At 41.1% G+C, this 23,850-nt stretch overlaps 1 protein-coding gene and 1 long non-coding RNA gene across 4 annotated transcripts in view; one reads left to right on the top strand and one right to left on the bottom strand.

Moving 5' to 3' along the window:
• LOC125899045 (uncharacterized) overlaps positions 1-23,850 on the bottom strand; it is a 174,664-nt gene that overhangs the window by 49,475 nt on the left and 101,339 nt on the right. The window lies entirely within an intron of this gene.
• Positions 1-23,850, top strand: part of gabra3 (gamma-aminobutyric acid type A receptor subunit alpha3) — a 146,353-nt gene that overhangs the window by 38,364 nt on the left and 84,139 nt on the right. For all 3 annotated transcript variants that reach the window (XM_049593161.1, XM_049593162.1, XM_049593160.1), the window contains one exon: positions 10,599-10,705. In XM_049593161.1, the coding sequence (XP_049449118.1) occupies positions 10,620-10,705 (86 nt within the window). In that variant the 5' untranslated portion in view covers positions 10,599-10,619. The remainder of the gene's footprint in view (positions 1-10,598; positions 10,706-23,850) is intronic.

Below are 23,850 nucleotides of genomic sequence, written 5' to 3'. Positions count from 1 at the left end.
TCTGTCAAATGTGATTACATTACTCATTGCACTTAAAAGAAAAAACTGCCAGTAGAATTGAAAACAAATGTTAGAAGAGTGGAAAATGGAGAGGGCTTTACTGTCACCTTAGGCAAGCTATTTTTAATTTGCCAACAAAAGCACCATGTCTTTTTTTCTCCTTCCTTCATATTCTCTGTTTCAAGCGCAATCTGAGCTCCAGGGACTCCTGAGTCCCTTATTTGCATGACAGGTATTGGTAAATCGGGTACAGAATTGTAGACGGCGGCCGACAGCCAGTCTTTTAATGCCTGTTTGCCTTGTTCTTACGGAGAGAATTTGTTGACACTTGTAAGAGTGCCGTGTCTAGTGAGCTTTCTGGATGATTTTTCACTGCAGCTCTAATTGGTGCTTGTGTTGAGGAGACATGTAGCGAATACACACAACAGAATAGAGATCCTATAGGAAATGTGATAGTCGATGGGTTTATGGACTGACTAATAAGAACGTTAAAGCTCGGCTTTTTTTCTTTCGTCCTTTGAAACTTTACTTTTTTGTCTACTGAGCACATTATTATCCATTCCAGATTTATTTATGATGATGTTTGAAACAACCGTTGACACACACATACAAGGATGAGTTTAAAAGACAAATGACAATTGACTCATAAAAGCAATGAGGCGATTTTCATACTGAAGTAAAAGCTAAAGGAATAAAGATGTGTTTTTAAGATGGGATTTAAAAACAGGCATTGTAGGCGCCTGCCTAATGCAGAGGCAACTCATTCAAGAGTTCAAGGGCTACAACTGCAAAGGCAGATTCCCTTGAGCTTCAACCTAAATTTAAGGCACAGATGTTTAAGGCACCTTTCTGTCAGCAACGCAAAATTTATGCTCAATTTATGCAGTTATGTATGTTTGGTAAGTGTTGGTGGTAGAGCCGTCCCAAATGCTTCAAAACATCAAGGCTTGTATCGTTGCCATAGTAGTCAACATCCAAGTCAGTGCTGTAATGCTTCTTTTTCATAAATTACTAAATAATTAATCATGTAGGCATTCATCCATAAATCCCAAATAGCCCATGAAATAAGAAATAGTAATCCAACATTATTCAACATTTGCATAGGCTGCAGTCTATTTAATTATTTATTGGTTAATAGGCCTACAGATGAGCAAATTTGTTTTTACTGGGTATGGCTGTAATGTATTTCATGTGATTATTGCACATTTTGTAGCAGCTTTCACTTCAATAAAAAAGAAAATTCTTGAAGTCTGATTTTTGTCCTCATCTCTCATTAGACTCATAAACTGAGCATAGTGTTAGTTCAGGCAGGACACAATATCAAGCTCAGCTCACATCCCAGCTACATCAGATGATCTCAAACAGTCCAATCAACTGATGGAGCAGCTGATTGATGGAAGGGAGTCAGCTGATAGATCACATGATTCCTTTCTATGCAAACAATTGGTGAATCTCATTCAGGGCGCCCTATTTAAACTGCTCTGGCCTGCCTACTGTTGCTGCTTCCTCTGCAAGCCACTTTAAAACCCGCCTCCACCCCAGCTCCTCCTTTTCATGCTGTGTCTGACTTATCAATGTCATTTCTGTTTGTCAGTGATGTTGCTCTGTTCTGTTCCTGGGGGGTCTTTGCTGCTGCTCTCCCTGCCCTAGGCTTTCCATGTAGGCGCATGGAAGGGCAGGGAGGTTTGCTCTGTCTGCCTCAGGCTTTCCTTGTTTGCATGTGGAAGGGCAGGGAGGTTTGCTCTCTATGCCTTAAAGCTTTCCACGTAAGCACATGTGAGGGTGGAGAGGTGTGCTCTCTCGGCCTTAAAGCTTTCCACATAGGCGTGTGGAAGAGGTTTTCTGCATAGGCCCGAGGAAAGGCAGAGAGGCCCCAGAGCAGAGCCATAATGCCAAATATAATACTTCATGGAAATAAAGTTTTCTTTGACTCAAGTGTTCCTGACTGAATTACAATAATAACAAACTTTATGAATAATGACTGCAAAGTCCAAAGCTTCATAAATCCCCAGGTAGTTGTCCCTGAAGCAACGAAGGCCCAAAAATGGTATGGTAAAATGGTAATATGGTAAGAATGGTAACAGCCCTAGTTTGTAGTGCTTTTTGTGGTTAGCACAGGATGGTGGTGAAGTGTGGTTGCGCGCCACTTATCGGGATGAATCAACACACCAGTCTGTGAAGTCCTGCTGATTTCTGCTAGCTAGCCAGGATGATGTTTTCAAATGTAAACATTGAGGGAAAGATGGAAAAGATAGGCACCAGCCGAACTAGCATCCTGCTAGCCATCGTGCAGGTGTTTGATAATAAATTAGATAACCTCTGTGTTCCATTAGTCTCCAATGAGATATCAGGAACTGTAAAATCTTTCACTGAAACATGGCTATATCTCAGACAGGTGACCTTTTTTCTATATGCTGACTGACAAAGCAGAGGACTCTGGTGAGGAAGAGGCGTGTGCTTTATGGTGAACTGTGGGAATGTGAGGTGCTGTCCCATTCCTGCTCTCCCTGTACCAAGGGGAATAAAACACCCTAAATCAGAGCGATATGCCACTCAGAGGCAGCTGCAGAGCAGCACTGCCCATGCTCGGGAGGAGCAACCACGTGGCCATCTTGTTGAGGTCAAAATACGTAAATAAACTATGACACATCCCCCCAGTGACGTGAGAGATGGAGCCAAGAGAGCCAGGAGTCAGACAGGCACTGCAGCCTGTCTGGAAACATGGACAGTTATGAAGGCTACAGTGTAAGAAGAGGCAAAAAGGACTAACTCACAATGCACAGGTCAAAGGAGATTGATCTAGGGAAAACCAGAAGCAACTGGACAACAGATCTGAGTAACCTAGATGGGACGTGTGTTTGTGAAAGGTCAGAGAGATAGGCTTGAGCAAGCCCATTTAATGATCTGTTGGCAAACTATAAAATCTTCAAATCAATCCTTCAGGGAGCCAGTGAATGGAGGTGAGTACGGGAAATTGCCCTCTCACTTCCTGTTAAAAGACAAGCTTCAGCACTCTGGACCAACTGTAAGCGTGAAAGGGAGGCCTTGCTAACACCAACATAGAGGGCGTTACAGTTGTCAAATTGGGTAGAGATTAAAGCGTATAACCCTTTCAAAATCACTACATGATAAAAAAGAATTTGACCTTAAAGAAGAGCCTCAGCTGGAAAAAAATCACCATCTATTATCACACCCAGATTATCAGCCTATTGGTCTCTGTGCTGCGTCTCTTAAGAGGATGAGATCCCATCTTGCCTTTCAAGTACAACAAACTATGACCATCAGTGGTGAAACACTGTGTTGTGACTGAACATCAGGGCATAGAGGAATTAAATTATGCTCAAAGATTTATTCATCCAAGACATTTTTGTGGAAATGGCTCGACTAGGTGGCAATATGTCAGGAAATTAGCTATGCAATTTCCAGACATACATTATAAGACAAGGAAATGATACCTCTGACACCAGAGGGCATCTGTAGCTTTTATGGGGAACATAAAATGTTTAATAGATAACGATCCAGAAGTTGTTTGAGCACAAACCCGCTTTGCAAAATGGACAGAGAGAAAGGAAAAGAAAGGAGTCTGAAAACACTGATGCCTGATATGATATGCGCAAAGAAAAAAAACATCTAAGAAGTCAGCTGTCTGCTGTTTACCAGCATTCGTCAGGCAACACAAGAGTGGTTTAATTTGACACAGTCTGGGACTTGGCCTGCCCTTGAGCTTGACATCTGTTGAAAGGGAGATGAAGGCTGAAATTAGGAAAAAAATAGCATTTGAGTGAATTTGCATGAACTGTACTCCGTTCAACCAGCATTCACAATTTAGTTTTTAAAGTGGCTGCTCAAGTGAAATAACCTGGATACTGGCATATTAACCTAATAGTTGTTTCTCTCGGAAAAATGCTTACACGTTTACTCAATGGAACCGTCATGATCTGTGTTACAGAACCAACTCACTTTAGTATTTCTCAGCCAAAGGAGGACAGTTGACGGCATAGAAAATAGATGGATGGCTGCTTTATTTATGGCTGCAAGGACACTCAGTCACAGGTTAATAACGATGACTGTAAATGTTTTTACATCAATAACACTCCGTGGCTGCTGGATTTATGGAGCTGAATGTCAGAGTATATTGGCTCCTGTCAAATCCCCTGTAAGTGCATTGATTGAGATTGTCAACATGTGTCATACATTATTTTTTAAAAAGCTAACAGTATAAGTAACTGCTGATTTACATGTTTCTTTATGCTTGGTCAGACACTGTAAGTGATGGAAACATTTTGTGAGCATTTGTCTGAACTAGTACCCATTAGGGGTGGGGGGAAAAACACAGACACAGCACAGTATTGCGATATTTTTGTGTGGCAAAGTATTGATTTTTTAATTATATTAATTATGAATATGACAAATACAAATTAAGCTTTAGGTGACCTACTAGAACAATATAATCAATTGCTTTTTCAGTCCACTAGATACATTTTGCTGCAAAAAAAAAAAAGACTTAAGTGAGATGAACAGACTAGAAACTTTATCTTATAAGATAAAACAGATGTTACACAATATATTGCAATATATTTTATCACAATACTCAGAATATTGCAACATACTTAAAATTGCAATAATATTGTATCGTGACTTAAGTATGATGATAACATCATATCATCTGGTGATTCCCACCCCTAGTGCCCAGTGGCCATTTCTCCTTATTGTCAGATCGGTGTGGCTATTTTCACACCATAGTTGATTGCAGTTTTATGGAGCAGTGGTTCTCAAATTGTGTGCCGTGATGCTAATCCAGGTGTGCCGTGGGATTTTGTGATAACCATACATTATTATTGCAATATTCAACTGGGCCTGAACACAAAGTTCATTCATTCATTCATCTTCTAACCGCTTCATCCTCTTGAGGGTCGCGGGGGGGCTGGAGCCTATCCCAGCTACATCGGGCGAGAGGCGGGGTACACCCTGGACAGGTCGCCAGACTATCGCAGGGCTGACACATAGAGACAAACAACCATTCACACTCACATTCACACCTACGGACAATTTAGAGTTACCAATTAACCTAGTCCCCAATCTGCATGTCTTTGGACTGTGGGAGGAAGCCGGAGTGCCCGGAGAGAACCCACGCTGACACGGGGAGAACATGCAAACTCCACACAGAAGGGCTCCCACGCCCGGGATCGAACCGGCAACCCTCTTGCTGTGAGGCGAGAGTGCTAACCACCACACCACCGTGCCGCCTGAACACAAAGTTATGAATGATTTTTTAATTGTATCAGTATGTTGTGTGCACCCATTTTTATTTAATTATTTGAGGTTTTTAAATAATCCTGTAGCTACCCAGTAGTGTTCTTTATGTATCATACTCCAAATGAAGTACCTTCGTTCTCGTGTCAAAAGCTATTTTCTCACACCCTTCTAAGGGCCTGTTTATACGGTTCCGTATATTTCTGAAAACGGGTATTTATCTTTGCGTTTGCACCTATCATTTACACGTAACCAGCGTTTTCCTCGACAAAAACTGAGATTTTCAAAAACGGCTTCCAAAGTGAATGTTTTTAAAAATATCTCTTTCTATGGAGACGTGTAAACAGGATAGATGGAGATTTTGGAAAATGATGATGCAACCCAGTTCGCTCATGCCCATTAGGCGCCCAGGAACCACAACAACAATGGTGGATATATGCCAGGTTGTTTACGTTTTGTTAGCACTTTTGGGACTACTTACGAGCTTACAAATGAACTTAGCACTGCTGCATCAACATCACCGCTACATCGACGCACAAAGACTTCTGCTGTGCCCAATATTAGTAAGTGCATAGCAGCTAACTGTGCTACACAAGGTTAAAATGTAGTTTATTATTGTTTTTATCACTAGCACCAAGACGAATGCAAATAACTGTGCATGTGCAGAACCTTCTTCTATGGTGTTTGACATACGCCGTATCGCCACCTACTGGCCTGGCATGCTAATAGCAGCAAAAAGCTGCCGTTTTTGCGTTTTTGTGTAAACAGATATATTTTTCACAACTGATCGTGTAAACCCGGAATTTTTTTTATATGGGATAAATAAAAAAACAGTTATTATTTGTATCGGTAGCCATATAAACAAGGCCTAAAACAGTTTTTCCAAGTGACCTGGTGTAAGTTTCTGCATGATGACATTGCGACATATTAGTCTCCTTTGAGAATCATGTTTTGTTGAGCTTCCAAATTTGCTATATTCCTTTAACCCCCTAAGCAGCATGGAAGCTAAGCAATGTACTGCTGCAGATGCCACGTTAGTTAACATCGGAAAATCACACAATAACTCGATGAACCGATAGAGGCAGCAGTTGACCAGCAACTCCTGTGTTTTGCCAGGTAAAATTACTGTTTTTGCCAAAGGAGTTCGGTAGCCCTGAAGAAAGTGACGTAACTGCTTAAAGTCCCCATCAGAAAGACTGTCTGATTGCAAGGTAAAGGCAAGCAAAATTGGGGTTGACCCTAATGCTTCAAAGCTATGAAGCTTCAATGGTTTGCTATGGTAATTGGCATCCAAATCAGCATTTGAATGCTTCGTTTTTTGTTTTACTTTTTTACCAGTAACCTGCTGGAGGAAACTGAAAGGAAGTGGCAAGTGCCAGACACAGGTTAGGCCAGTGTTGTCAGCGCAGTCGCTGACCCTGCCTCAAGCAATTAAAGTGGCTGTCTGATGAGGTAAAGAAACGGGTGAGACGAATTGCATCTTGTGATTCGGCCTGATCCACAGTGTTCAGAGTTATTAATAACTTAGAGAAACACGGCTTGCAACAGTCCAACTTGTCTTCCCTCTCTCTCTATCACTCTTCCTCACACGCACACGCAGCGGTGCAAAGGCTGAACCGGATCACGTGGTTGAATAGCATATATGACTGATTACTATTATACTCCGCGTCCTGTCAAACCATCAGATATTTGGCGTAATTCTCACTGAAGCTTCGAAACCTCAAAAATGGTATTCAAAAAACCCAGAACAGAATGCAGATGGACCCACCCTTCAATCTGAATGAGAAGAAAACAAGGTTCTGCTCACCTCAAAATATGTTCGGGTTACAAATGGCCAAGAAATCAGCAGTTTTAATTCCTCACATATACATACATTTTAAAATAATTGGCTTTTAACTCAGATTCTTTGGCTCATGAGCATCAATGTCAGTGTTAAGGCTAACTAGATGTGGATCTTTACTTGATGCCAGACAGCTCTTTTAAAGTGGTTTCACTCGTCACAAACGTAGAGCAGAATGATGGTCACGAGTTAGGGAATTATTAGTGCAGCCTCCCATCTGAACACTAACCTGAAGTGTGTCTTTGCATCCACTCTATTTGTTTACTCCTCCTGTAATGATCAGTGCTCCACAGTGGCACACAGAACAGTGATTGCCCCTCAGAAAGTGTTTGATCTTCCGTCTGTACACTGGCAATAAAAGGGGGGCTGATTCTCACAAAGGCAACATGAAAGCCTTCTTAGTACGACACAGCTGCTACACGCGTGTGTGCAGGAGTGGCCGGGCAAGTGCTGCACCTCCGTCATTTGCAGACATTTGGCTTCCTTTCCCTCATCTTCCATGCTGTTTTCAAGCTGCACTCTGAGCTCATGCATTTTTAATGAGTGGTCATTTAATCTTTCTGTAAATTGCCAGACTGCAACCGTCTTGTAATAATTACCAATAATTACAGAGTTAGGAATGCGGTCGCTATGCAACATCAATAGAGTGGAGATATAAGGAAGAAGGAGACTGTGAACTGCTGGATAATGTGTTTATTCCAGGGTTTATGTGATGTTTTATTCTGCAAGTGTTTGGTCAAATTGCGTTAAGTGTGCTACTCAAACTCTGCATCATCTCTAATGATTACTGAGAGTCCTGTGGGTGGAAGCACGGACACAGGCACTCACAGTGAATGTATGAATGACATTAACAGTAAATATTCAGCTTTATTTTGGTGAAAGGATATTTAGGTGGGATATTTAATATTTCATGTATTTGGTTCCAGTTAGACTTGATTATGTAGGCCCACATCTGTGATGCTAACAGTTAAAAAGTATAGGTATAGAGAAGTTAGGGACTGTACACAAATGACTTGTGTGTGGGGAGAACTGCACTTTATGCATTTTTTTTTTTTTAACAGCATAGTTTATTACTTAGACTTGGAAACAAACTGCCATACCCTCCCTCCTAATACCACAGAATGAATAATAAAAAAAAAAGTTTCAATAAAAAAAGTAAAAAAGGAGAAGCATCAAGAAAAAGGACGCTTTCACACCTGCCCTGTTTGGTTCGGTTCAGTCGAACTCAAGTTCCTTTGCCCCCTAAGTGGGGTTCGTTTGGGCAGGTGTGCACACAACAATCGCACTCGGGTGTGCACCAAAACAACCGGACCGAGACCACCTCTTCAAGAAGGTCTCAGTCCGGTTACAAACGAACTCTGGTGCGGTTCATCAAACCTCGATCCGAACCAACTGCAGTCACATGACACATTGTTTGGGTTAAACATGAGCATGTTACAGTCCTGGAGGATTATTAATGTGCACCTCCTCCTGTACTGCCTTAATTCCCACATGGAAATTCTGACCAATCAAGAGCAGCTTTCTCGCGCAAGGTATTTGATCTGGTCCGCTTGTAAATGCTGCTGTGAGAACATGAACCAACTCAGGTAAATTGTGCAATTTTGTAACAAAATTAGTCCCTGATTCAGACCAAAGCAAGACAACTCTAGGTCTAAAAGCACCCTGAAGCATGAAGACTGAAAGATTATGTACCACCATGTGAACATTTGTTATCTTCACGTGTTACTAAAATGTGTAAGTAGCAATTGCCAGAGATTTTGTAGACATAATAAAATTGTTGCCAAATGTTCGAGCTGATCTCGAGAGGAATAGTATCTGCTCATCTGTCCCTGCTTTTTGTGAGTAAGAACAGAATGATATTTATACATACGTATATAGCATATAGTCTACACAAATTCAAGTGTAAAAATGTTTGTAAATAAGGGCCTGACTATTAATACCTTTTTTCATACTCTAAATATTTGGCACTACACTGCACAGCTTTTATAGGGCACACTGTAATAATAAAATATATTTTGATTACCTCTGTAGCCTATACTTCTACATATTTCTGTATCATGATTGGGTAAATATATCTGGCCAACATAGGGCTGGCTGATATGGCTAAAAATATTATCACAATAAAAGATTTCACATCAGTCGATAATGATAATATCTATGATAATTATCAAGTTTAAAGGCTGATTCTTGCTCCTGGATGAAAGTTTAAGATATTACATGGTCAATTGTGATTGAAATTATAATTTACTTTCAGAACATGACAAACACTTGCCAAACAGTGGAACATTTCACAGATCTAAGGTGAACTGAAAACAATAAGAATCAAAATAGCGTCAGTAAATAAAACAATGGACAAAAAATCTCAACTCTGGTCAGCATGTTAAACTCTTTGGACAAAATGTCTGGAGGAAATATGTTTCTGTAATGTAATAATGTTAATGTACGCATGTATGTATGTTGGTCTCATCTTCTGCTGTTAATGGCGGGTGGAAACTGGTGATTATTGTGCATTACCGCCCCCATCTATGGGCATATGGGTGGTTTAACTTTATGGACAATTCATCAAACATTCATCATGGCTTTATCGATGAAGATTATATCGGGATAATTATTGTTATTGCTTATCACCCAGCCCTAGGAGTACATGACTCATTCACCTTTAAATACAGTATTATTTCTACACATTCAAAAAAGTCAGTTTTGTGTTTTGGTCTGCGATTGGAAAAGCTAAAACTGCATGCCTGAACTGCACTGAATTTTGGGTAATTAAATAAGTGAAGGCTGCACTCATGTGGACTCTCTGGGAGTCAGCAGGAAGTCAGCTCAAGGTCCCTTGTGGACTGGATGACTTGTGGATCTGGACAGCCCACAACACTCACAGACATCCCAAGAACATGTAGCAATGTCTGTAAGTCAGCAAGTGAAGCCAAAACTGTTGACTAAAGCAAATGTGTGCAGTACAAATCACATCAGCAATGTAAACTAGACAGACACCGTCAAACTGTCTCTATTTACTACACATTAGTAGGTTTGTCGGCCACATGTTAGGCTGAACTTGCTTTATACTATTGTAAAAACACCCACATGCCTTCTCTGAGGGTCTCATAAACATGACAAACAATCTTTTTTCCACGTATTTTCTTTTAATCACCATTTGATTTACGTCACTTAATAAAAAAGACTCATAACATGATGTGTTTGACAGCCACATGCTGTTAGGTATAAAAATGTCAGCATCAGTTTAAGACCGAACCGAAACCATCAATCACATCAATCAAAAATGTAAACTAGATGAGAGCAGGCGGTTTAAGCAGGGCGCTGCACTATAAATGAGTCTTATCTGAATGATTAGAAATAAAGTACAACCATTTGATGTCAGTCACGTCGGCATTTACCTGCTCAGCTATATTTAGATCGTTCTCTCAAGTCACTCATAAGCTGTTTGCCAGTCCTCGTCAGTTATGTATGACCTCATCTCCCTTTCACTCTTCTGTCATTTCTGTAGGAGTCTTCTGGTTCTACTGATATGGCTGCCGCACTTTGGAAGCCTAAATCACTGGACTTGGGCTTGTGGATCTTCCTCCTGCTCCTCAATCTCCTTCCTGAAGCCAGGTACAACAACACACGGTATTTTCTATTTACCGTCGTCCTTCCTCTCCACCTATTTCATTCCCCTGGCTCCGTCCCTCTCGTCGATGTTTTGGTGATGCGTTATACCTTTATTAATCATGCTCGCTGCTGCTGCAGACATTGTAATCTAACCAGCACCATTAGAACCTAAAGTTCATTTGTATTGAAAACACAGAAAAGGCACGAAATGTCTTTTGTTATTACACAGTGAGATGGCCTCAGCTGTGACTGTCAGTTTGGCAAATGAAATAACCAGACCTCTGTAATGGTGTTGACCAAAAACAAAACAACTGCAGGACTGCCAGGGAAAACCTTGAGCACTGAATTACCAAAGAAAGAACATTTTCTCTTTTCGCTCCTGTAGTTTTAGTAGATAGTTTTTGCACTCAAGGACTTCCTGGATAACACTGTGACTTTCATTTTTTGACCAGGATTAAAATAGAACGCATGCCACCTTGTCCTAAATTAGGCTGTAAAAGAGCAAATATGACATCCTCTCATCTGAATGTAGCTTGTGCTCTGCTCTGCACCGGACTGAATTTCACTGACTGGTGAATTAATTTGCATTGTGCAACACACCAGAGCCATGATTGTCCATTCACAGCATTTTCACTCCTGCATCCTGTGCACATTTTTCAGTTTGTGTGCTAGAGTCAGCGAAAAAAAAAATAAAAAATAAAAAATCTTCAGCATGTCTAAGCATGTCTAGAAGTAACCACAGTCTCTGTAATTTCCAAAGATTGCACAGGTCGCCATGTTAGCATTGTTGACAAGGTAGGCTGTTATGGCAGGGAGAGGCGGCAGAGTGCAAATCACTTTAAGATTTTGCACGCTAGGAAAGGCTCATCGAACCTGGAAGAAAGCAGACCGGGGAGAGAAATCAGAACAGTGTGACAGAGATTAGCCCAGTTTGCTTTGTCATTGTGCCACTTGGCTCTCCTTGCTTATAAGGAGCACACCGAGTTAGTAATTACATATATTAAATAGAAATGTGTGGCCAGGAGACAGTGCTGGCCACACACTGACAAGAATAAGTGCTTTGGAGGTGCTGTACCTTTTCCATTCAAGGACGTAGTGTATGTGGCTCACCTGAACACTTAGAGACAAACCTGTAAACAGTAATCTTATTACCACTGCTCTGGGGCTGTCTTTCAGTGTTTCATTGCATAAAATAATGGATGTAGCAATCATAATGTCACCTATTTGTGTGTGGACTCCAGTTCTGAAGCCTTGAGTGTGGCATTTTGGTCGCCATCTTGAATTTTTTGGAGCCAGAGGTGACCATATCCGGACAAGAGGGTGGAGCTAAAGCTAATGCTAGCTGCTAGCTGAGTTAACAGGGTGCATTTATAGCTATGGATAACTGTGACATTGCTAAGGCTACTTTCACGAAACCTGGAAAGCTGAACATCCGAGTAAGATTTTTTTAGGCGACAAAAACATATTGCTTAAAGGCGCTGTATGTAAGAATGTGGCCAAAACGGTTACTGCACTCAAATTCAAAATACTGCCGCGAGTCGTGTCTGCCCCCCCTGTCCTACAGATTCGAGGTTGCTGCTCTGTGCTGAATTGCTGCATTGTGCTCCGGCGTCCGGCAAAAATAGAAGTCCTGCGTATCTGTTGCGGAGGGCTCCGGAGTGCCACAGCTGAGATGGAGCCGGAACACAGCACAGCCACAGCCAGTGGAAACACAGTTGACTAGAACTGAATCCTATCGGCTCCGCTGCCGTGTCGGAGCGCAGACGCAACCAACACACATCTGGTGGAAATTGGGGGTGATTTGTTTGCCCATGGGCAGCTGCCATGTGCCGTGACAGGGCCGTGTCCCCGCGTCCTTGATCTTCGGTTTTCCAGTGGACCGTCCGAGCAAGTCCGGCTTCTCTGCTGCTAACGCTGCTGCCGGGATACAACGGAGGAGGAGCCGGCTGCTAATGCTATGTACCGGGACACTGCTAATGCTGCTTGCCGTGCTTCTAACGTTTGTTTCTCCAAAAAATCAGTCGGGTGATGACCCACCTGCACATGGGCTACAATGTATGATCGAAAATGAATAACAGTTGAAAGTATTCAAAATGTCCATCCCCATCTAGCTATGATGCTAGTTAGCCAACTTTGGCTAAAGCTTACCTGTCGAGGAGAAGAGTAGCCACTTCGACATCAGATTTCAAATTCTTCTCTGCTTTCACCTGTCTCCGCCGTTCACAAGCATCTCCTATATAGACCCTCGCTTTGCCTCGAGTTTTGTCTTGGCGTCTTTGGGAATCATAAGAAGGTTGTTTGGGTTTAGTCGCACCGTCAGCCATTGTAGCTCAGTCCTAACTGTAACTGATGCTGAGACTCTACTGACTGCGTGACTGGTAGACGGCGGTGGGTGGCGCAACAGGCCAAAACACAAATTCAAAACATAAACATGATTTGCAGACTGTAAAAAAATTTTTTTAAATGCGAATATTCTGGCTGTACTATTGTTGTCAGTGAGATCAGTATGTTATATGAACATTATTCCTTAGTCTCTGTGACATATTAGGAGGATTTTACGACTATTTGCTTTAGATTTCTTACATATAGCTCCTTTAACTCTCATGAACTGAAAATACGCTTAAATAGTGACAGCTATGGCCACACCTGTACACTTTGAATCTGGGGTTATGCCATGGTTATGTTACCTCACCAATGTTGTCGCCATGGTAGCGGACAGCACCCACCCATCACTCAAAGTGGCCATAAGCATGCACAACCCTAAGCCTTTTATTTAAATAACACCACCCATACAATTAAACAGAGAAATTAGCTCTAGAGATCAAATCTATTTTTTTAACCAGGCTTTAAACATGTTAATTTCTGCTTTAAAGTTGGTGATTTTAATATGTGGGACTATGGAGATTGACTCGCTCTCAGTGGCCATTTGAGGAAATGCAGCTTTTGGCACTTCCATGTTGGCTTCACTTTTCAGCCCAGGTGCTTGACGCTTGGCTAGACCCCTTAGTTTCATTAAAGGAAAGTCTGTGGTATTGTAGCTATACAGTGTGCTTCCAACTATGTTGCAACTCTTTGTGGCCTTAAAGCCTTTTGCCCACATGCACGAAGAAACCGTTTTCTCAGTTTGGTTGGTGTGGATGAAGTTGACAGGGCTGCACAGAGCCATGACATCAATCCAGTCCAACGTCTTTGGGATGAATGCACGTCAACCAAGCCAGGCCTTTTCACCCAACATCAGTGGCCAACTTCACTAGCGCGCTTGGTACAGCCAGGTCCCACAATTTTATGGGAAGTCTTCCCAGAAGAGTGGAAGCTTTTGTAGCAGCATATTAATGTCTATGGTTTTGGAATGAGTTTCAATGTTCAGGTGTTCACATCCATCTAGATGACAGGTTTCAAACTGTGAGGTGCGCCTTCACACAGGAGAGTCAAGAGGAGGTGTGAAGGGAAAGACGCTGACCCGCAATTTATGTCAAAATTAGTCCTCCACCTGTGAGTCATAACCCTGCCAAACACACAGACTGATATATATATCCTTAGATTCAGTAGGATGCAAACTTTGAGGATATCATTATTTCCACTGAATCCACTTGATGATCATAGAAAAAAGATCCTCCTTAGAACTACAGAACTTGCCCGAGATCATCATGTTTTTATGTTTTCTTTAGTAAACTAAAGTAATCCAGTCATAGCTGTCTGTACATCCATGGGTACACTGGAAACAGGAACTGTTAATAGCTATTTTGCCGTATTTTACCAGTGCCAGTTTTCCAAAATAGGGCCCATACTGTCAGGCTTTGAAAACCCCTGGTCCAGATTAATTGAGTGTAAAGACCATAAAAAATAGCTGAAATTTGCACAAACATGCAGCCACTGGAGATCAAAAGTGTGTCCATTCAAGCATTTTGTTTCTCACCATGAGGGACAAAGCCTCATCCAAATTCTTATTAGCAACTACAACAAAAATGAATTTATAGATAATTAATACATTCATTAATGTATTCATAATTAAAATTGCAAAAGTACCAGCAGCCAGACCTTGGTTTTCATTTGATTGTGCAGCGTGAGGCCAGAAAGTAAGATTGATGAAAGAATTATTGGCATTAGTATTCAGGATGTTAATAAATAATCTGGAAAATCATTAAATGTGATGAGAGCAGCAGGTTAATAATGGAAATGTACTAAGTGTTGACATATTCAGGGACAGAAAATTGTCATCACACCCTTTCCAGCAGGGCCCAAGCAGTCACTGCCATTCATTATGCATGGACCTAACACAGCATGTGACAAGGATTTTCACAAATGTTAATCTTTCTGCAATTACTTGAGACGTGATGTAGTGCACATACGCAAAGCTCTTGCACAGGAGTCTTTGCTTAAATCATTTTATTCATTTTAACCTGCACTACATAAGGCTTTGCTTAAGTTCATTTGAGGGAAGACATTGTTATGTTGCCTCTTGAGAAATCTGAACCAAAAATGGAGTTTCATATGGAAATTTGCATCTGAGAGTGAAAGTATATATTAATTGTCCATCAAAGTTCAAGTTGCTGGAGCTTGGAAATAATCCTCAGAACGTCAGCATGCACATGCTCTCAGAATATCTACGTATCAGCAGAGCCATTTCTCTCTGAGAACTGCCACCTCCCTGATGCTCACTGATGCTATCGGCAGCCTCAAAATCGGCTTTACTACAGTTGAGGCAGGAGACTTTCCTAATGGATTAAGGTGTAACAGACAAATCCTCTCTATAAGGGTCTGTCATTCTGCACATCACCAAATTTCCTCATTTCCCGCTCACTAAAAGACGGGGCTGATTAAGCTATTATTCCCAGGAATCCATGTATTACATATGAATGAGAGGGCTGTGTTTATTTCCATTCGGCGAAGGTCTTTCAGTGCTTCAACTCGCCTCGCTCCGAGCCCCCACCCTCCCCTTTCTACAGTCAACACTTAACAAGTGTGGACACTCAGGCCATCTTGTTGTCTATTTTGTTTGTAATCTGTTGCCAAGCTGCTGGCTAACGTGGCACATAATCAATAGCTATAAGGATGAGAGTGCTATATGTACACTTTGCCTATGGATTGCTGTGAAGCTGCCCAGCCTCTACTCGCTTTCTCACCCCATCTCACATGAATTATTCACAGCATGGCAGAGAGGGGCATCACTTTGAGATGTGACCTGGTCAACAGATAACATTCTGTTTCGGTAGTGTTGTCAAGGTTAATGTGTCACAGGTCTGGACAAGGGTAATGCATTCATGGCCGAAGCCACTTTGCTGATTGAATGACCAGGCAAATAGTTTTCACTTGGAGTAGAGAGAAAGTCAAAGGTTCACAAGGTGAAACTATGAATCAGAAATAATCAGTGAATACATGCCTCCTGCTTTAGTTGTGAAAATGACAATCATATACATTACATTTAGTGAATATTCTATCATTTTATGGCTTAACTGGCAACACGTTCTCATTCACAACTTGTCAAATACAGTAGCTTGGTCAGCGGCTGTACACTTCAACCTAGGACACTAGGGGTTTAAATCACAGGTCTCTCATTCTTTGGACAATGATATGATATTTGGTGATATCACAAAGTCTGAAAAATGAAGCCAACGCAGAGGTGCCAAAAACTGCAATTCTTTGAATGGCCACTTGAGGCTGGCTACGGCAGTCAATCCCTATAGACACCCAACTTAACAGCAGAAATAAACATGTTTACAGAAGGTGCAAAGAATGGTTTTGGTCTCTGTGGCTAATTTCAACATTCATGACAACTGTACAGGGGGTGAAATTTTATATAACTCACCCGTTTACATTTTATTAAGACTAAAAATTACGCACAATTAAGGGCGGGCCACTTTGAGAGAAAGGCTGTCTGCTAATAATGTCCTCGGCTTCTCAGTCAGACCCATCTCTTGCTCTGCCACGGTGCCAGACTCTCGCCCACTAGTCACTTCTGGCTCCAAAACACCAAGATGGCGACGGCTAAAATGCTGAACTCAAGGCTTCAGAATGGGAGTCCACAAACCAGTGAGTGAGGTCACGGTAGCCATGTCCATTATTTTTACAGTGTATGGCCGGGAAATCATTTTGATAGAATTCAATTTAGGGACCTGCAATCAATATGAGACATTAGTAAATATCCTCATTGTCTTTTTCTTGGCTGCTTGCCACTGTGTGCCCGGTGCGAGGCCACTAGGACTGTTTGAATGTTTAGGAGGGTGGTGTGCTTGAACATAAAAGGTGACAGACAGGCTATAGCAATTTCAAAATAAAGGCATATTTTTAAGATTATTATTGTCATTGATGTTTTCACTATGCATCGATAATGTTGGATCAATGATCATTGAATCAACATATTGATCCAGATCAATACACCCATATGTGACGCTATACGTAACCCTCAAGCATCAATTTTGCACGTGTCAGTTTCTGCTTATTACATGCATACAGTGTCTTTTATACTCAAACTCCCATATTCACAGAAACTACTTGGTTAGCTTTAAGAAAAGATAATGGTTTGGGTAAAAAAAGAAACTATGTTTGTTATGTAATTAAAGTATGTTACGCATGTTAAGTATGTGATGCAAGTAACAGTAAGTACATTAAGTTGACTACATTAAATAGGTAACTTAAAATAAGTCAACACTGACTTTTGGTTTCACACAAAACACAAACAGTGGTCATCTGGGTAAAAGTCCTGTGTTTGTGTGACCCACTGACCCCAGCCTCCCATTTACATCGACTTTGTCGCTCTTTACGCCACATCTCCTGCCTTCCACCTTTGCTCCCGCTGTAATTACTACAACCACATACAGTGTCATAGTTTGAAGCATAGGGCCACTGACCAAGCTGCCGTATTTGACAAGTTGGGAGTGAAAACACCCTGAAACTGCTGAGGGTAACACTGGACTGACACTATCTTTTCAACTGAGTCTGTGGGCATAGAGTAGCAAGACAGGTCAAGTGCTCATCGACAACATTGGAGTAGTGCATGCACACACAATCAGTCCAGGCACAGCACAGAAACTAGCTCTGTGAGATCTAATGGATGCTTAAAATTAATGGCTGATGTAATTAATTCAACTTTCACCTTAGTTTTTACAAATTAGTGGTTTGGTAAAAGGGTTAAAGTGGATTTGTTTAACCTAGCTTATTGCTCATGACCCTCTATCTCAGCTATTAAGCTCATGAGTATGATCTCAAGTGACGGGAATGATGGAAAACTTTGAAAATGTATTCATTTTTAAAGGGAATTAATAAAAAAGAAATGTTTCTTGATGTTTACCCCACTTTTTAATTTTCAAGAGTTGATTCTTATGAAGTTTAATCTGTTTTACAATAACGTTGAGTTCCTGTTATTATACATGGCAACAGATGAGTCGAGTAACTGACTTTAAAAAGCTTGATTCCTTAGAGAACGTGCAGACTAACTGAACAACTCCAGTAGAGAAACAGTGCTCATAGAAACAGTGGTGTCATGTGAAACCACTGTCCCTCCCACATCCCGAATTCTTTAAAAATGTCATTGATCTGTGCATGAATTACTTTTGAGTTTCAGTCGATGTTCTATTGACACAGTAAGCATCTAGCCAATGATCTTCAAAGCAACCAATTAGCGGACAACCCCAACGGGCACGCATTGAGCTGAAGCTGGATTGGATTTCCCAGAAGGTGTCGGCACAGCTGCACATTGAACACGGACCGCTTAGTCCAGGAAATGCACAAATGCTGAGCTAAATGTCTGAAACCTCTCAGAAATGGACGCCTTCCCACTCCATGAAATTTCTAGATGAAATTGTTTTTGTTGTTCAACATAACATAGTTCAAGCCATATCTTTTACATTTTTTATGTTTGTTGTCTATTTCATTTCATTTTCCTCGAGGTAGTGGCTCTGACTCACTTTCCATGGAGCAGGGTCTATAAAACACAATCACTTCAGTACATCACATATCCTTCGCCACCAGCAGCATCCACCCCCGACTGCCTCTGAAGTTGAATCTGCGTCTGAGGTAGCGCTATGGATAAACAATCCATTCAATACCGATTAAAATCCTTACACCTAACTGTGCATTTGGAATTGTTGCACAGACTGACTCAAAGCGTTGTGAACAAAAGGTTAGTAATGAATTTTCATGGAAAGTGTAGGTGTACACTTCTACTTTTCTGGCTGATGTATAGGGGCATTTGGGTTTTGAATAGGGTTATAGAGTTATACTGCATAGGTGTAGATTTCAGTGGAGGACCCAAGGGACACATCCTCCACAACGTGTATTTGTCCTTCTGAACAAAAACATGAAAGTAGCAGAGGACTTTTATTCTGACAGAACTAGATGTGTACAGCACACATTGATGTTGAAAGGGCATAAATGTGACCATAAAAGTTCAACAAAATGCAGGAAATTAATTGTTCCATGCATAAAATTTTCCTGGAAGAGGACCCACCCAATGTTGAAACCGACAACTTCTGTGTTGCTGTTAGAAAATTAACATTCATTTGTGTTAAGCTCATAATCATTCTATCTGCATATGTTTATCAGCTAGTGTATCCTTTTAATATTGTGATTGTTTAACAGATCATAGCTGTGGATCTGCTCACAGATTAACAACCTACAGTATCAGTGATGTTGAACTGGTAATAGTGATTAGTAATTGGTCTTAATTCTATTAAATCATGTTATTGGAGTTACGGCTTGTCCTTTCTGCTGTCCTTTCTGGGGCTCATGATCCAGAGTATTATAGCAGCCACTTGCAGCTTGTTCTCACTGTAGTTAAAGGGGAAAAAGTGGAACAAAGCCTGGAACACGATGAATGCAAAGTGAGCAGTAGGCCAAAGTACTGCAGGCCTTATGAAGTAGCCTTGTGTTGCTGCCAAATTTTATTCCAGACCGTGTGGTCTGGAATAAAGCGGATATGTCAGTCCAAGTAGTCAGATGGCATCTGAGACTTTTGAGAACCTGGTCTGGTTTTGATAAATGTGTTTCAGGCAGATGGCTGGATTTAAACGGACAGTTCACCCCAAAATAAAAATAAAAACATATTTTTCCTCCTACCTGTAGTGCAGTTTATCAGTCTAAATTGTTTTGGTGTGAGATGCAGAGTGCTGGAGATATCAGCTGTGGAGATGTCTGCCTTCTCTCCAATATTATGAAAATAGATGGCCAAAAAATACATTTGTAAAACTCAACAGCAATGTCTCTTTGCGGAACTCATGCTCTAGTTAGCCAGGATAATCCAAAGACCTTATCACCGGGCAGAGACAGTGTGCGTCTACTACTAACTAATGTTACAGCTTAGCCAAGAAGGACCCCATTAATGTTTACTCTCCTGCTGTCATGAACATGAGCCCCTCCTCCATGAGTAGACGCACACTTCCTTCTGCGCAGTGATGTATGGTTGGTGGATGTACTTCAGTAGAAAGAAACTAATTCCGACATGAAACTGTTCACAACAAGGTCTGTGGATTATCTTGAGTAACCAGGTCATGATTTCTGGAAGGAGACATTGCTGTTGAGTTTTTCAAATGTATTTTCTTGGCATTTTGAGCACCACAAGCTGAGTGCCATCTAGTTCCGTTATATTTGATAGAAGGCAGACATCGTTGATATCGACTGATATCTTCAACACTCTGCAACTCACACCAAAACAATTTCCAATAATAAACAGCACTACTGGCAAGAGATTTTGGGGGTGAACTGTCGCTGTAATGCAGAGAACACATGTATGCATTTTGTCATCATAACTGTAATATAACGTGCAAAAACCCCAGCACAAGTCTGTCTGTCTCTTCTGTGTTTCAAATTTTCACTTATACAGTGCAATTACTGTTCAAGAGTTGTTTAGAAATCTAGTAACAGCAGAAAATATTCAGTTGGATTGGTTGTATATTGAAAATAACTCCTTTCCAGTGCACTTAGGTGTAAAAGCAAGGCATTAATTGACAGAAAAATACCATGTATCTGGCATTACTCTTCTTTTACATCCATTATTCAGCACTACAGGAGAGTCTAAGAGGAAGAAGATCTTGTGGTATTTGTATTCTCTCTAGGAGAGGACTGCATGTAGAATGACTGCACGACAAGAAAAAGAAAAGGTTTTGGTTGATTATATTATTCCTATCGTTATCCAAATATCATTTCTTTTAAAACCTGTGTGAATGTCCAATTTGCCTAACATAAACTCTGGATGGTTTTACTGCCCTGTCTGTTAAAGCAGTGGCAGTAACACATAATCATGCCGTGTTATCATAATGGTAAAACACCAGCAGGAAAACAGTCGTTACACTGGTTTTGGGACAGTTACACTTGGCACTTAAACGACCAAGGACAAGAGATGATGCAGCAGGCAAGAACTCTGGGAGCTTGTGCCATTTCTGTTCCCATGTTGGGTGCAGTCCAGTAATTAGCTACGGGTGACTGCTTACTTGTCTTTTATGGATTACTTTTAAAATGACTTACAACTGTATAACTTGGCAAGATAAACAGTTTAGTATCTCCATGATGAGCTCAACATTTTAACTCCTGTAGCTGTGCAGTAGGAAGCTATAGTTCCTTAGGCATACTAATAAAGAAGACTTCCTCCTACTGATTAATAGATACCAGCAGTGCGGCTGTGAGATTACACTGCCATAGCACTTGCTAAGCAGTTTCTGTTGTACCTGTAGCTCTGCCACCTTCCAGCGAGGTGTCATTAGTGGAGGTGTGATGTGTTGCACTGGGTTGTCATATACTGTTGGTGTGTTTACAATGTGCCTCAAGTTGCAATGCAGGTAATGTAGGCGCCAGGCTTTGACAGGGAAGAACCATGAGTGGAATACAAAAGACAATTTTTCTGGTTCTGCTGCATCTATGTTGATACTTTTGTTTTTTAACTGCCCTTTGTGTGTACTATCATGTCCAGGGTTTCAGCTATTTTAAAGCTGAATTGATTAGTTGATCGCTAGAAAGTTAATCAACGACTATTTTAAGAGCCATTTAACTGTTAAAATCATTAGTTTAAGCGAAAATGGCACACATTCAATATTCATTCATTCTTTGATTCATTCACTTTCCGTAACCACTTATCCTGTTGGGGGTCATGAGGGGCTGGAGCCTGTCCCAGCTTATATTGGGCGAGAGGCAGGGTACACCCTGGACAGGTCGCCAGACAACCATTCACACTCACTACAGCCAATTTAGAGTCACCAATTAACCTGCATGTCTTTGGTTTGTGGGAGGAAGCCGGAGTAGCCAGAGAGACCCACACTGGCATGAGGAGAACATGCAAACTCCATATGGAGGGGATCCCTCACCCTGGAGCTTGAACACCTTACCTTGGGTTCGCACCAGGAACCCTGATGCTGTGAGGCAACAATGCTAACCATTGCCCTACCGTGCATACATTATAGTTTCACCAAAACATTCTCAGTCCCAACTCATCAAATACTAAACATCAATGCCCTAAACATCAAACTGTGACTCTCTACATACCCCTCCCGCATCAGTTTTGGATGCTCAGGGACGGTGTTTCAACTTATGCTCCTGACATGCATTGTGTCTTTTCAAAATAAAATTCAGTTTTCACAGGAAATGTAGTGTCCAATTGTTAAATGCATATGGTGTCTTTTCAAAATAAATTTAGAACAAAGGTAAAAAAAAAAAATGTTTTTAGTTTTACTTCCTTAAGTTTAGGCAAAGCATCTGGTGAGAGTTTGAAAAAATAACATCATGGTTTGGCTTCAATTAAGCTTGTTTGTTACTAACATACTGTAACCTCACATACCATACTAACACATTCTCACTCTGACTTCGTCACATATCGACATTTGGTCACGGACTTTTCCACGTCCATATATGATGTGCAAGGTACCCTGAGTGTATTGGTTGTTCAAGTTCTGCCTGTTACATGCATCTTCTTTCAAAATACACTTCCGTTTTCACAGGAAATTTACCATTTACATACAGTCTCTTAATTAATGCACTACATCTGTGCAACACCCCCAACTGACTATTTTTTTCCCCTAATGCACGTGGTTGGGTTTAGGAAAAAAGAACAGGGTTTGGCTTTACAATCTTAACGGAAGTGAACACCACTCTCCTGGGTTAAAGTCAGTGTTTGTTGGACCCATCCACCAACCCCTCCTACCTGCCCCACTCAGACTTTTGTTGCCCTGACTTTTGTTCTTGTCCCTCCTCGTTTCCCCCTGACACTGCCAAGTGCCATTATACTACAACTGTGACCAGACGCATATCATGCCAACCTGAAACGACCGCTTTGTTCGTCAGTGTCTGACACTGCAAGCACCAGATTTTGATGACTTTGGAGTGAGACCGGGTTGAGCAAAGGTTACTGGTATAGTAAGCTACGAATAAGAGCAAACTGTGTTGTTAAAATAACCCAATTAACCTTTGGTTTCACACTGGACGCGAACAGCGGTCTCCCGAGTGAAAGCTTGGAGTTTGTTTCTTTGTTCTTTCTTTTCTTCTTTGTTCTATGTCATAATAAACTGAATATCTTCTGGTTTCGGCCTGTTGGTCAGTTTAAAAGATTGATCAAGAAAATTATCATCAGATTAATAGATAATGAAAAAAACTGGCTAGTTTATATACTGTACATTCCCATCACTCCAGCATCAATTGCTGATTACGTCCGTCTACCAAATACCAAATATACAAAGTCTCAAATAAATCTCATCACCAGTTTGCACATTTTTAGCAAACGTTACAGATTGCATTTTCTTCTACTCAAGGTAAGAGTGTGTTCCCTAACTTGGTCTGAGTATTGTAGTTGTGTGGTTGTGTGTAGGGAAGGTCATCTGAATGTCCTTAATGTCGCAGTGTGGTTGGCATGCTGAACGGACTGCTGTGACAGACACATGTAGCCACGTACAGGCTTTTACTGCAGTGGCTGTTCTCGCAACGTCTCAATGAATGAAGGATGAAAACTTTAATGTGAAATGTGTTGAAATAAACTGGTGAATATTTACTATGAAAAGGTGCATTTTTGCCTTGCTATCCACACACTGTGAAAAACACCTCCATCTTTGTATTGTAATGCAGCATACCTGTCAATAATATGCATGAGTTCAATAGAATGAGTAACATGAACATCGCCTTATGGGTTGTAAATAGAGTCATTTCAGCTGGAGTCAGCAAAATAAAGTGAGAAA

The sequence above is a fragment of the Epinephelus fuscoguttatus genome, linkage group LG12, assembly GCF_011397635.1.
Source record: "Epinephelus fuscoguttatus linkage group LG12, E.fuscoguttatus.final_Chr_v1".
Classification (NCBI taxonomy): domain Eukaryota; kingdom Metazoa; phylum Chordata; class Actinopteri; order Perciformes; family Serranidae; genus Epinephelus; species Epinephelus fuscoguttatus.
The sequence above is the reverse complement of the archived record's forward strand: the minus strand, read 5'-3'. Positions and strand labels throughout refer to the sequence as shown.